The sequence below is a fragment of the Lepidothrix coronata genome, unplaced genomic scaffold, assembly GCF_001604755.1.
Source record: "Lepidothrix coronata isolate B3197 unplaced genomic scaffold, Lepidothrix_coronata-1.0 Scaffold58, whole genome shotgun sequence".
Lineage (NCBI taxonomy): Eukaryota > Metazoa > Chordata > Aves > Passeriformes > Pipridae > Lepidothrix > Lepidothrix coronata.
Genome location: NW_016690238.1, coordinates 911613 through 926086, shown reverse-complemented (window position 1 = coordinate 926086; position 14474 = coordinate 911613). Strand labels below are relative to the sequence as shown.

General features: G+C 53.1%; 1 protein-coding gene across 2 annotated transcripts; it reads left to right on the top strand.

Moving 5' to 3' along the window:
- Positions 1 to 3486: 3486 nt before the first annotated feature.
- HEXA (hexosaminidase subunit alpha) lies at positions 3487 to 13273 on the top strand. 2 transcript variants are annotated; one of them, XM_017816826.1, is made up of 14 exons: positions 3487 to 3511; positions 6777 to 6875; positions 7212 to 7277; positions 7439 to 7485; positions 7826 to 7936; positions 8442 to 8543; positions 8635 to 8767; positions 9409 to 9589; positions 9896 to 9982; positions 10325 to 10397; positions 10835 to 11018; positions 11126 to 11216; positions 11632 to 11736; positions 12222 to 13273. In XM_017816826.1, the coding sequence occupies exons 1-14, from the start codon at positions 3502 to 3504 to the stop codon at positions 12283 to 12285; spliced, it is 1353 nt and encodes a 450-aa protein (XP_017672315.1). In that variant the 5' UTR covers positions 3487 to 3501; the 3' UTR covers positions 12286 to 13273. The 2 variants fall into 2 exon arrangements, with proteins under 2 accessions (XP_017672315.1, XP_017672314.1); XM_017816825.1 differs by lacking the exon at positions 3487 to 3511 and adding an exon at positions 3685 to 3949.
- Positions 13274 to 14474: the final 1201 nt, after the last annotated feature.

Below are 14474 nucleotides of genomic sequence, written 5' to 3'. Positions count from 1 at the left end.
CCACCACCACACTTCAACCAAGGACACTTCAACCCTGCCACCCTTGGGGCTGCAATCCAAATCCCATCATTATTTTACCAAGGATGAAAGGGAAGTTAAACAAGAAAATGGAGAGAGTAAGCTTGCCCAGAAAGCCTCTGAGATGTCAAGGTTCAAGTCACAGGTCTACAAGCAGATGCAGGTATTTCCAAGAGATGATCTGTGTTTTCCAAAGCCCTCTTCCAGCCACACCACCAGGAGGTCCCTTGAGCTGGGAGTTGCTTCATTCAGGAGTGAGTGTGCCTAGACAGTGCTGACTCAAAGAGTGCAGCAAACGTAAAACTCATGCTCTGTGAAGGTGTTCATGAACGCCTTCCTCCATTCCTCATTCACCAGCTCAAATCCTTCTCACCAGCACAGGAATCTGCATGCAAAATTCCCTCCTGGTTAAATGCAGGAGCAGCCAACATTCTAGAGAATTAGGCAGCATAATAAATGGATTTATAGCTTTTAAAAATGCCCAAAGGCCACCTTCGTGCCTTGAAGGTGAACAAACCAAAAAGACCAAGTGTGACACCAGCCAGATTTTGTAACAATTTATATCAGAATAATTAATTTGGATTTCTACCAAAAAAAAAAAATCAGGTAACCCAGCAGTGTCCTGGTGCAGCACAGTTTTCTGCCGAGTTCCCCAGCAACTTGGCTTCTGGCTCTTGCAGCCAAAGAGACAAGAGGGGGTTGCAGGTACCCCACCATGGGTCTCACTTGAGCTGGTGCATCCCTGCTATGGGCTTACTCCCTGCTTCTTCCTTGCCAAACTAACCTGGAAGAGTCTTCCAGGTGGATATATCAACATGGAGATATGCTCTGAGACCAAGAGCCTGTTTATTGAAAAGCTACTGAAGAACATCAGCAACTTCTAGCTGCTGCTGCTCTGTGCCTGCCACAGAACAGTGTGTAATCCAGTTTCTTCTAGCCAAGCTCCACAGTTAAACACATGCTGAAGCAGTTTTCTTATGTAAAGAAACATTCCCAAATCAGACTGTTAGTCTGGATTAATGTCGGCCAGCTACAGATGAACTACAATGAGTCATCCCCCAGAGACATCAGGTCCCCTAAAATAGAAACAGCAACCGAATGCGTAGAAAGGCTGGAATATTTGGACTGAAGGCTCTGATCACAATGCTTTACATAAGCTGGCAAACACACCGCCCTTCCCAGGCTGAAAGGAGGATTCACCTCAGGCCAGGGCACTTCCACAGTTCTGTCTCATACGCTGGGAAGTGCGGCCGTGACATTCTCTGATGCCACACAGCAGTAAACTGGATTGTTTGTTGTTTTTTTTTTTAATACAATGAAACTATTTAAGGACGAGTCCAGAGATGCTGGAATCAATCAATACAGTCAGAAAAGCGGTGGCATCGGCCAGCGCTTCAGAGGTTTGCACAGGGAAGGGCAACAGACCTGTCTAAGGACCACAGAGGCTTTGTGTTGACCAGCAGCAGGAAGACTTGAACACAGGGAATGACACGAGCCATTTTCCCAGAGGTCTGGCACAGGCTGGAATGCAGGTGTTCTCCTCCATACCCCTTCTTGCTGTGTGAGGAGGACAGAGATAGAGAAGGGACAACATCCTGAAAGAATCATGAGGAGACAGCCTGGCATGTGCCTTTGTGTTGGATTGGGGTCCTGCCACCTCTCTGTAGGGAAAACAAGGGGCAGGTAAGGATTGTTAGGAGCCTGAGGGAGCCAAGAGGCTTTAGTTGCCCCAATCAACCTCCCCTGGGACTTCCATCCATAACCTCCATTTAAGCTGAAGTCCAGGCAATTAATTTTTCCTGAGCTCTCCTGTGGGTGTACCTACTCCAGGTATTCCCAGATTGATCTTGCACTTCACTTGGTGTCTTTTGTTCACTAGGTGACACCTGGGCTGTTGGTGCCACCCTCGTGCTCTTCCTGCCTGGCTGTGGGGGGTACACCCATGTTGTAAGGCTGTTCCCTGGCCTATGCTGTGCCTGTCCTTGGTTCCTGGCCCATGTTCCCTGAGGTAGACAGGTGGTCTTTGCTGTTCTAGAGGGCTGGAGAAGAAGGATGCAATTCTGTGTAGGTGTTAAGCTCATGGCAACACCATCTGGCTCTCTTTGGCCCCATTCCTGATGGAGCCCAGTTTCTCTATCTCAAGGTGACCCTTAGTCCCCTCACTGCCTTCCCCTCTTTGAGATCCCCTCTTTGAGATTAATTTTCACTAATCTCATAAAATTCCCTCAATCCCATTTAGATCCAAAGCTAACCATGGTCTCCTCCTGCTGCCTGGCCTCCCCACAACTTTTCCACCCCCACATCACCCCCAAAACCTTCACTGGAACCTCACAGTCTCCTTCAACCTTGGAGAGCACCTCCCTCCATCCCTCTCCAGCCCCACAGAACCCTTCCATGTCCTCCCAGCTCTTCTCCTTTCACCATCAGTCCCATACTTTGTGCTGGTGCTTTTCTAACCTTTGACAACAAGTTCCTTGATATTTTTTTCTACGAAATGCTTTCTTCCTGTTGATCCCATTCTCTCTACACTGCTCACGTGAGGAACAATGCTTTAAATTCCTCACCAGACCTTTCTATGGTCATGTCCTCCTCAAGGAGAGTGATTTTTCCTCTTGTATGATGGGGCCATCTCCCTTGTCATGCTTTCTTTTGTACATTTGTTTAATTTCCTGCTTGCTCCCATGCCTGTGGCTTGTCTTCCAGCGCTCCTGATAGCTTGCAGTTTTCTAGGACAACAGGTTTTTAATAATTTGATGGACTTGGTTCCCGTGTAGGTTTGTGCTGGCAATTAGATGGGAAAGACCTGAGCTTAAGGTCTTTATTTGACTTGGGGATTGCTGAGGAAAGCAGAGCTGAAGAGAGGAGGCAAAATTAAACAGAGTTCATCTGAGGTTAAGGCTTTCCTAGGAAAAGCCAAGTGCCGTATGGAAAGCATCTCTGCAACACTTCACTGTGAGGTTCCATCATGGGATAAAGCCCCTTTTTTGTACAGTCCAATGAATATTTCATCTGCCACATATAAAATATCCCTGGAAAACTGTGCAAGGGCTGATTTATATTTGGTATTGCTCATAAAAATACGCAACACCAACAGAAGACACCCAAACCCAAAGCATGTACTGGTGCTGGTTTCAAACAGAGAGTCTAATGAGGTTAGATCTAGGGTGGAGAGGCCCTGGCACAGGTTGCCCAGAGAAGCTGTGGCTGCTCCATCCCTGGAAGTGTCCAAGGCCAGGCTGGATGGGGCTTGGAGCAACCTGGTCTGGTGGAAAGTGTCCCTGCCCATGGCAGGGAGCTGGAATGAAATGATCTTTAAGATCTCTTCCAGCCCAAACCATTCTGTGAGTCTATGAAAGCAGCGTGGGTGAAATACATGTTAAATCGTTCATCTCCTCAAACTCCAAATCAGGCTGCTGAGGCTCCCCGAGGGCGGGAAGCACGGCCAGGGGTGGGAGGGCTAAACCTTGAGGGCTGGGGGGTCAAATGACCCTTGGTGAAGAGCTGCAGGGGTTTGGAGGATTTCTTTGAAAGGGGATTGGCGGCTGTGGGGTGCGAGAGGCGGCTGCGGGGTGAGGGGGCAGCCGGGGGAGGCCGTGAGGGCGGGCCCGAGCTGCCATTTCGCGGCCGCCCGTCCCCCGTTGCCGGGCGGTGCCGCCGCCTCCCTCAGGCTGCGAGTGCGACATGGCGGCGGCGCGGGCGCTGCTGCGGCTGCTGCTCCCGCCGCTGCTGCTCCTGGTGCTGCCGGGCCCGGCGGGGGCCGTGTGGCCGCAGCCCCAGGCCCAGCACTCCCCGCCCGGCGGCGGTCGCTGTCCGCTGCCTCCCGGCCAATTCCGCTTCGCCGCCGCGGACGGCTCGGCCGTGGGGCCGGGCTGCGATGTGCTGGACTCCGCCTTCCAGCGGTACCGGGCGCTGCTCTTCGCCCGCCCGACCGGTGAGGCGGGGTGGGGGTGACCCTTTCCTCCGTGGCTTTATTCTTAACACCCACCAAACCCGCGTTTATTTTGGGGTCAGACCACGGGGTTTGGGTGTCCGCCTGCCTCCCCTCAGTCCGGCGGGGACTGGTGGGGCGGGAGGTGGAGGCTGGGTGTGACGGCGAGCTGGCTTGGGGGAGTCTGGTGGCAAAGGGCAGCGGTGCGTTGGGATGTGGAGGGCAATGCCACAAACTGCAGATGACAAAATCTGACCCAGTTGGCACAGCGAGCACTAGTTATCTTCATTTCCTTCCAGGGTTTAAGCTCTTGCTCTCGAGAGTTCCCTCCATCTCATTTTTTATCTCCTCTGGACAGTGTTTCACCTCCCCGTTGCTTCATTTCGCTTCCTTCTCTTGTGGCTGCAGGGAGAGCCACTGCCGGTCTTGCAACTGCTCTTGCTCCAGGGTTGCTTGTAAGTCTTGGCTCTTTCTGTTCCTAGCAGCTCTTGCTGTCCCCTGTGAGGCTTTACCTTGAGGAAAGACTTGCTGCATCGTGTGTGTTCTTCCAAGTATATGTTCCTGCCATGGAGCTCATCTGCTAAAGCAGAGCTGCTAAACGTCCCGAGGCAGTGTGGCTTTTCTGCCAGAGAGGGATTAGCTCTTGGATTCATCCTGAAATTGTAGGGTAAGATGAGGAAAGGCAAAAGCTTGGAGAGCCGGAGTTTGCTTTGGGACAGGTTCTAAAGGTTTCTCGCACCCAGACGTCTTAGTGATAGCACCCATGGCATGTCAGGGATGAGCTGCAGGAAATTTCCTGGCCGTGGAGCCGGCATGCATGGATCTCAGTGGCTGCGTGGGTCTGCTGCAGCCTGAAGTGCTATATCCAGGGAATACGAAGTGCTTCATTCATCAGAAAGAGCTAGTAACTCTGCTCCCGAGTGTTTTAAATGTCAGTGTGAACTCTGTTGCTGCTGATCAAAGCAGAGAAGGGTGGTGGCGTTGGAAGCTGCTCAGCTTCTTGTTGAGCACATCGTGCTTTGAAAAAAGCAGGTTTGAAACAGAGAAGAACCATTTGGCTTATTTTTTCCACTCTTGTGAGTAGCAATAGAAATAAATTTTGGTTTGGGAGCTGAGAAGGCTCCTCTTGGCTCTCTTTTGCTGCTAGGAACTAAAAACAGCTGATCTAATTATTCATGCTCTCCTGTTCCTCTCAGAGGGGAAATGTGACCATCAAATCACTCGGAGCAACGTTGTGATCACGAGATCGAGCTCACGCTCATCGCTTTCCATACGCCCTGCTTTATGATGCTCAAACTACACAAATTATTTTAAGACCTTTTTTCCCCTTTGCTTTTTTTTTTTTTTTTTTTTTTTTTGCATGGGTGGTTAGTAAGAACAGGCAATGGAAACCCTGGATGGAAGGAAATAAGTTTTATTAATAGAGAAATGGCAGAGACCATTTTCTGTCTGCGCTGGCTTCAGGGTGTAGTGGTGTTGGTTCCTGCCTGCTCCTTGGCCAAGGAGGCTGTGTTTGGGTTGGGCAGTGTCTCCCTGGGCAGGTTTAAATGCGGTGTGTGATGGTGGGACCAGTTCTGTTGAGGGTCCTCAGCAGGATGAGTATTTCCTACGTCCCCAGGCCTGGGGGCAGCTGTTCATGGTGAGCTGCCGCCTTCCCAAGAGGAGGGATCAGGTCTTGCTGTGCCGCTCGCACATCTGTGAGGTTGCCTTGGCTACCAGCTTGTCTGCAACCAGCTCAAAACAGAGGGCTAGCTTGGAGCTGTTTTCCTTCTCTCTGCAGAGGTTTCGTCATTCCTTCATGGAGAAATCCGGGGTTCGTGGCTCCTGCGAGTTGTGGAGCAGGGGCTCCCTGTGTTTCACCCGCACGCTGGCAGTGCCACAGTCTCCCTGGGGTCTCCTTGGTGCTTTGGCTCACTCCAAGCCAAGCTCTTTATTTTTAGTGACTGCTTAGAGCGTTGGCTGTGCCCAGGAATGCTGTGGGGGTGTGGGCACGGAGCTTGGCTGGGATGAGCCGGGTCCCACCCTACTGCCCCACACTCCTCTTGGCCACAGAATGCTGTGACTAATCCCGTGGGTCCCAGAGAAGGTTGAACACCTCCCTTTGGAGTTGAGGGAGTTACTTCAGTAAGAACTCAGGCCTGTGCATCGTTTGAAGCTGTCATTCAGTTTGGGAAGTGTGGCCAGAGCTCCCGTTTAGGGTCTGAATGTGATCAGGTTTATTTCTCCAGCCACTGCACCTGGGCCCTGCTCTGCAGAAGGTGAAGGTGTTCAGGAGCTTTTCTGTTCTGAGTGAGACCTTTTGGTTGCCTCTAACTCAGCAGATTCATTCTGCACCTTTTTTACAGGGTTTCTTTGCAAAGGGTAGGGCAGAGCTCTTGGGCTTGTACTTTGTTCCCAATGCTGGGAGAGTTTGGAAACATGATGCTCTTTACCCTCATGGATAAGCTTTGACTAGTTGTGGCTGTAGCTTAGAGCCAGGGCTCGTGTCCAGGAAGCCTTGGGGGCTGCTGCTGGTCCATACTCTGATGTCTCTTCTCTCTTGTGAAGCTTCCCTGAGAAGCCTCCCCTGAGGGTCTCCTCACTTGCAGACCTTCTCCATGCGGAAGATTGGGATTAGCTCATGTGCTCCTGGTTGGCTCGATTGAAATTAGTCCCTGCTGAACATCCCTGTGCCTGTTTTGGGGTGCAGGAGGGGGTCCCCATTTCTGCCACGTGTGTTGGAAGTCCATGTACTCCTGTGCCTCTGTTGCTAGATGAGCTGGGAGGATGGTGGTGGGCTTGGAAGCAAGGAGAAGGGCTAGGATGGGGTCGATATGTGTGTCGTTTGCAGAGAATGAACCACCCTGGGGGACACCCTGCACTCAGCTCCTCGTCTACGTTGCCATGCCAGGCTGTGATGGGTTTCCCAACCTGGACTCCAAGGAGAGCTGTAAGTATTGGGTTTGGGAATAGGAGGGAGTGACTGGAGAGGGAATGTGGCTGTTTCTGTGCCCATCCCTGGGAAATAGCACTGTGCAGCAGTTATACCCCCGCTTTTGGGGAGGCACCAACCCTTCTCTGTTATTGAGAACCTGGGGCAGGGAGGGAGGGACTTACCTCAGGGTGCTGATAAAGCAGCGGGGGGAGGTTTAAAACAGCAAAAGAAAACCAGAATTTGGTTCTCTGGGATCTCAGGGTGCAGTGCTGTACCTGACCCCTGCCTAGTGCTGGGGCTCTCGTGGCTGTGGGGCCTGATGCCAGCACAGCCCCTGATGCTGTGTTCCAGATAAGCTGATCGTGTCCAAGGGCTCCATGCTGCTCTCTGCTGAGGCCATCTGGGGAGTTCTCCGAGGTGAGCTGTGCTTCCAGTGGGGCATTCCCGCTCTCCCTGCCTTGGGCCTGTGGGGATGCTTTTCTGTGCCTCTCTCTTTCCATGGACTGCTTTGTTAATTGAGCTCTGCTCCTTTGAGGGAGTCTGTGCTGAGGAAGGGGCTGTGTGTGGTTTTCCTGCAGGCCTGGAAACGTTCAGCCAGCTCGTTGGGAGAGACGAGAACGGCACAGTGAGTCCTGGCCTCATCTCCTGCGGGCAGGCGGCTCTCCATAGTGCTCCTGCCTCCATGGGGACAGGCTGAGGGTTGCTGGGATGCTCGGGATGAGGGGGTACCAGCGGTGTGGCACAGCCTCGCCAAGGGCCACGCGGAGATTCATTGATCCAGCCAAATCCGTGCCTTCTGAGTGGGTGAAGAAGGGCTGCAGCTCTTTCTGGCCAGCTGGCACTCTGGGCAGTGAGGGCAGCTCTGTCCACGCAGCCCCGGGGACAACAGTGACCCTGATTGCCTCCTGCTAAGGGCTGTTTGCCCAATGTCCTGCTCATGTGTTGCTCATGTTTTCCACGTGCAGTACTACATCAATGAGACAGAAATTGTGGACTTTCCCCGCTTCCCTCACCGGGGACTGTTGCTGGACACCTCTCGTCACTACCTGCCCCTGAGAGCCATCCTGGAAACTCTGGTAGGGCACCTGTGCTGGGAGACAGGGTGGTTTAATTGTGTGTCCTGTCCTCTGTGACCACTGAGGGTTTCTTGTGCTGCCTTGTGTGGGTCATTTCTCAGCTCCCTTTGTAGAAGAAGAAAACTGAGATGTCTTGGGTTCCTGCAATCCAAGTTAGTGTCTGAGGCTGGGTTGTTTCTAAGGTGAGGGAAAACACTGGCAAAGGTGGGTGGTGCTTCTGTGCTCATCCCAAGCAGAATTAAACTTCCAGGTCTCCACTACTGGCTCAATTATAGGGAGAACAGGGATTTTACTGTAAGCAGAAATACTCCTGGCCCTCTGCAGCTCTTCGTGGTGCTGTTGTGTTTCAAGAGAGGTGTCTGAATCTCTCTTCAATCCTGGGGAGCATTTAGGAACTCTGCCTTGTCCTTTTGGAGCATGGGGATCTTGCACACTTTCTGTGGCAAGCTGGGTGACTTTTCAGAAGGGACAGGGCACGTTCATCTTTGTTCCTGTTCCTTCCCAGGACGTCATGGCTTACAACAAGTTCAACGTGTTTCACTGGCACATTGTGGATGACCCCTCTTTCCCCTATGAGAGCTCGACATTCCCAGAGCTCAGCAAGAAGGTAGCCCTCCCTGATCTCCATGTACCAGCCCAGGTGAGCAGATCCCTCCCTCTGCTCCTGAGCGAGGCACTGAGCATTCCTGTGTTCCCAGGGAGCCTTCAATGCCATGACCCACGTGTACACTGCCAGCGACGTGCGCGCCGTGATCGACTACGCCCGGCTGCGTGGCATCAGGGTCATCCCAGAGTTCGACACTCCCGGCCACACCCTCTCCTGGGGTCCAGGTGAGGGGCAGACCCTGCCTGCTGCTGCTGTGAGGAGAGTTGGGATAGTTCCAGGGGCAGGATTGGGATATACAACCTCAATCCTAAAAGCTGGGTGTGGGGAGCCATGTCCCACAGACTGGCTTTGAGGAGGAGCAAACCATCGTTTGGGACCTAGTGGTCCATCTTCTGGAACAAAATCCAAAAGAAAAACATTTCCACCTCTTCTTGTGTCCAAGGTGAGTGATTTTGGGGTTTTTCAGGGGACATCTGCTCTGCCAGAATCGTCGTGGATATTGCAAGGATCTTGTGTTTAACTGGGGGTGCAGCTGACCAAGCTTCCTCGCTCTGCACAGCTGTGCCCCAGTCCTGTTGCAGCACTTTCTGCTGCAAGGACTGCAAGTGTCTCCTCTTCCATGTCTGGAAGTGCAAGAAGCTCCAGGAAAACATTCCATTGTCTTTCTCTTCCATTCTTCTGCTTCCAAATCCCATGGCCTGTGCTGGAGTTCACCCTGTGCTTCTGGTCACAGCCAGAGCTGTGGCTGGCCCTGCTTTCCTGTCCCATGGAAGGCCCTGGGCCGTGCTGAGGAGGATCAGGGGTGTTGTAGGCAGTGACACGGCCACATTTTGACCCTTCCTCACCTCCATTTGTTATCATCCAGGTGCTCCAGGCCTCCTGACTCCCTGCTATGTGGTCCAGGAGCCTTCTGGAACCTATGGGCCCATCAACCCCATCCTTAACAGCACCTACGAGTTTGTGACCAGTTTGTTCCAGGAGGTCAGCTCTGTGTTCCCAGACTTCTTTCTCCACCTCGGTGGTGATGAGGTGGATTTCACATGCTGGTGAGTCAGTCTGAGGTCAGTCTGGATGGGGACTGGGGTGGAGTATCTGGGTCTGGAGTCCAAGCCCATCACTTCTGGGTCATGATCTTTGGTGTCCTGCTCCTGCAGGCCAGGGGGAGTGGAGGTGCATGGGGTTTCTGTGCTCAGGGTGATGCTGGATGTAAGGAGCTGCTGGTCCTGGTGCAGCCACAGCTCTGGGAATGCCTGGGCAAGCCTTGGACCGATGTGGGAAGGACTTGACTGAGCCTTGGCCTTACTCCAGAGTTCAGATTGTGATGCTTTTATTCTCTTCTCTTTGGTACACAGGAGATCCAATCCAAAAATTCAAGCTTTCATGAAGGAGATGGACTTTGGTGATGATTACAAAAAATTAGAGTCTTTGTACATCCAGAGGTAGGAACAGGGGCATCTGGGGCCTGCAGCTGCACTGTGTGACCAGCACAAATGTCTTCTGCTGTCTTAGGGACCCCAGATCTCCTTTTCAGGAGCATCCCCATCGGGTATGTCTCCCTGGCCCCAAAGGAAGCATTTTATTGGGAGATTGACCACAAAAAAGCCTGGGACTGAAGAGAAAGAAGCCCCATAAGGGGCTGTGCTCTCTCCCTTCTCCTTCAGAAGTACCTTCACATCCAGCTGTGGGTGTTGGGAATATCTGTGCTGCTCCTGTGGCTGTATGTAACCACCCAAGAGAGGGTCATGAAGATCACCAAAAACTCAGTACTTTTTCCTCTCCAGGCTTCTGGAAATCGTCTCTTCCCTCGGCAAAGGTTATATCGTGTGGCAGGAGGTCTTTGACAACGACGTGGTGGTGAGAGCTCCCTTTGCTGGGGTGAACAGTGTCAGCATCCCAGTCAGACACTGGTGTGCTCTGGGGGGGCTGTACTGGGGCTGGTGGGGGTTACTCTGTTATGAATCTGGAGTTGATCCTCAGATGGTGCTGCCAGTGAGGTGCTCTCATGGTGGTTTAGTCACACTGCTGCCAATGCTCTCCTCCCTCCAGATTCTTGTGTGTGCACTTGCAAGAGGCAGGTTTTAACCCTGCCCAGGACACTCTTCAAATGGCCTTATCCCTCTCTCTATTGCTCCTGCAAACCAGATGGGAGGTGGCTCAAAAATCAAGGCCAGCCCAAGTCTGCCTCAGTTTCCCTTTGGGGATGTGGATGGGGTCAGGGCACTCTGGTTGCAGGGGCAGGTGATGCTCTTGTCACCACACTGATCCCCTGCACGTTGTTCACCTGTGCTCAGGTGAGGCCGGACACCATCATCCATGTGTGGAAAGAGAACCTCCTCACGCCATACAAGGAGGAGATGGCCAATGTCACCAGGGCTGGCTACCATGCCCTGCTCTCTGCGCCCTGGTACCTCAACCGCATCTCCTACGGGCAGGACTGGATGGAAGCCTACAGGGTGGAGCCCTTGGACTTCAGAGGTATGTCCCTTGTGTCCCCTTCCCGTGTGGCAGCTGGCTGGCACTCGGAGGTGGCGCCAGGGCTGGGTGTCTGGCTAATGCATCACCTGGGTGCTGTCCCTCCACAGGCAGCCCTGAGCAGAAGGCCCTGGTGATCGGTGGCGAGGCCTGTATGTGGGGTGAATACGTGGACGTCACCAACCTGACCCCCAGGCTCTGGTAAGAGAGGTCATGGGGAGGTCACTTGGATCTCGTCAGGCCAGGCTCATGTCCCTTGCCTTCACCACCAAGCATCACATGCTGAACTCACAAGTTTGGTCTGTGTGTGGTGCCTGTCCCTGTCTCCTGCAGCACCTCTGTGCTGGGAACAGCTTCACAAGGCTGAAATGAGGGTTTGTGAGGCGGTAACATGCCCTGTACAACCTGCTGCTGCAACCAGGACGTGTTTAACACTGGTTTGTCCTGTCACCCTCATCCACTCCTGATCCACGTGTGTCCAGGAGTGGATCTTTGCATGCACAGAAGCCTTTGTGTGTGGAAGGACGCTGATCAAGAAAGTGTTTGGGAGCTCATGGCTTTACATGAGAAGCTTTTGAGGTCCCCCTGATCTGACTGCTTGTCCCTCATCCTCAAGGCCGAGAGCTGGGGCCGTAGCTGAGAGGCTGTGGAGCAACAGCACCGTCAGGAACATGGACGATGCCTACGCCCGGCTGTCGGAGTTCCGCTGCACACTGCTTGGGTAACCGTGCTGGCACAGCTGCCACCCCATCTAGGCACAGGCCTGGGAGGGGCAGTGAGGGTGAAGGGCTTTCCCTGCTGCAAAATGACCCTTGTTCTTATGGAAAGCCCTGGTTTTCCTGCTGCTGCTGCGTGGGCAGAGCTTGCTTTGTGCAGTGCTGGAAGACAGGCCCTTGCTGCTGGCGTGGGCTGGTGGCTCTGGTGAGGAGAGGGCTTTGTGCTGAGGAAGGAGGGGGTCTGTCAGCTATTGCCACCCCTCCTGCAGCACCAGCTTCCCCGGGAAACCTGTCCTCACCATGTGCTCCCACACATGAGCAAAAACTGAGTCTATAAGTGCGGGATGAAAAACTTCTCCCTCCTTTTCACACCTGAAACTGGACTCCCATGGGCACCCATGGCCACCCTGCTCTCCTGGAACCCCTGAAACCCAGTGGTGGGCTCCGCCTGTGCCCTCTCCCTGATGCCATCTTTCTGTTCTCTTCCCAGGCGTGGTGTCCAGGCACAGCCTCTCTACGTAGGATACTGTGAAAATGAGTTTGGTGAGGTCTGAAGGGAGAGCCCTGCTGCCCTCGGTCACCGTACACGCAGGAGGAATGATTTCCACCCCTCAAAAACTGCTGTTTTGGCAAAAGGGACCCCTTCCTGCCCCACCTTCTGCTTTGTCTTTGTTGCAATGAACATTTTTTTGCCTTGGTGTGCACTCTCACCTCTCTTTCTATTTTTATTTCTTTAAATCTATAAATAAATGACCCCAAAGAGGAAAAAGGTGCCTTTTCCTGCTCAGCTGGGGCTTGGGAGACCATGCAGGGGTTATTGTTAGCAGGAGATGGGTAGGGCTTGCTCCAGAGATGCCAGTGGAGGAGCATCTTCCCGGCAGCTCCTGAGCTTGCAGGGTGCCTGCTCAGCTGGATAAACTGTGCTTAGTCTCTGCTGCTGTCACAGGGTTTTCTTCTGCAGTCACGCTGTGCTCTGGGTTCCTGTCCTTGTCCCTTCTCTCTCCAATGTCCAGACAGGACGTTGGCCTGCAAACCACCACCTCTGCTGCCCCAAGCCCTGGCTGCTGCCACCTCCTCTGGCTTCTCCTCAGCAGATGACACCCTGGAGCCTCTCCAAGGAGCCCTTGCAAACCTGCTGAGGGGTGCATGGATATTGTGGAATCACTGCTCAGCCTTTCAGACCGTCACCTCTGCTCAGGATTTGGCCAGCTGACCCAACTCTCCTCCTGCTCTGTTGTCCTCAGGATGAGGAGCTCAGCTCTAGGTATCCTCCATCCACAGGGGTTTCTTTGGATGGTGTTTTCCTTGGAGAAGAAACCAGTGATGCTGCTGTCCCACAGAACTGGGACAGGTGTGATTGTTGTCCTCTGGTGCCGTGCTGGAAACAGTGTTCAGCTGAAAGTAGGGAATCTCTGAGAGAAATCCTGGCTGGATGGGACTATTGTGTGTGTGTGTCTTGGTCTTAACTGAGTGAGATCCTCTGTTATGGCTGGAAACCTTTTATGGTTGAAATTTAAATTAAAAATAGTGAATTAACAGTTACTACTGCCTCCTATTTTTAAAAGTTGGATTTTTTCCCTTTTTTCTTCTCCCAGCATGGTGTGAAGTGGTACCTCGGTCGGGTGCTTTGGTCACTGCAGGGAGCTGCTACTGGTGAGCGTGGGGACAAGGAGGGCCCCGGCCCTGGGAAGGGTGCTCTGTTCCCAAGGGGGATGCTCTGTTCCCAGGGATGATGCTCTGCTCCCCAGGCATTGCTCTGTGTGCGCAGAAATGCTCTTCACCACCCCATCCCAACTCCCTACCTGCATCCCACTTGTCCCCCTGCCTTGCCGGGCTCCCTTTCACCCACAGCCAGGTGTGAGAGCCCAAAGGGCCTGGGATGCTCCGTGGGGGACCCACCAACCCAGCGCCTTCCACTAGAGCCTGGTATTGTGAGCCAGGTTAAACATCATGCCAAAATGGTCCCATTTTCCAGGGTGTCTGCACCAGCATCCCCCCAAAACCACCATGCTGGGAGTGGCTCTGTGACATTCCTACCCTTGGAAGGGCCGGGATCCCGGGAGCACCCCGCTCTCCCCGCCGCGGAATCGCCGGGTGGTCCGTTCCTTCCAGAACATCTATTTTGGTCGCGTAAAACTTGCTGGGGAGCAGGAACAGGGAACAGGCAGCGTGTGAATCACTTGGGGCCAACGGGTTTAAAAATAAACCCAAGCGGCAGCGAGGAGCAGCCGCCAAGCCCCCGGATTCCGGCAGGATTGTGCTCCCAGCATCGCCAACCCACCCGTGGGCACCGGCACTGGCCAGGGGGGTTTATTGGGACACGCGGGCACGTGTCTGCTTGTAAACCCGTGTGTGCATCATGCGTGTGCTTGTAAACATGTGTGTGCATTGTGTGTGTGCTTGTAAACATGTGTGTGCATTGTGTGTGTGCTTGTAAACATGTGTGTGCATTGTGTGTACTTGTAAACAATGTGTGTTCATCATGTGTGCTTGTAAATGCGTGTGCGTTGTGAGTGCATTGTGTGTGCTTGTAAACACATGTGCTTGTAAACACGTGTGTTCATTATGTGTGCATCCTGTGTGTGCTTGTAAACACATGCACACACTTCCACAAGTGTAGTTCTGGGTCCTCACACACATGCACTCATGCACACGCTTGCGCACACATGCAAACAGGCCTTTGCACACATGTGCACATGCTTGCACACATGGGCTCTTGCACACATGTACACTCCATGTACAT

Coding starts and splice junctions, on each gene's coding strand:
- HEXA (XM_017816825.1), top strand. CDS start 3,700: ATGGCGGCGGCGCGGGCGCTGCTGCGGCTGCTGCTCCCGCCGCTGCTG. Junction 8,768..9,408: donor CACCCTCTCCTGGGGTCCAG/GTGAGGGGCAGA, acceptor GTTATCATCCAG/GTGCTCCAGGCCTCCTGACT. Junction 9,590..9,895: donor GAGGTGGATTTCACATGCTG/GTGAGTCAGTCT, acceptor TTTGGTACACAG/GAGATCCAATCCAAAAATTC.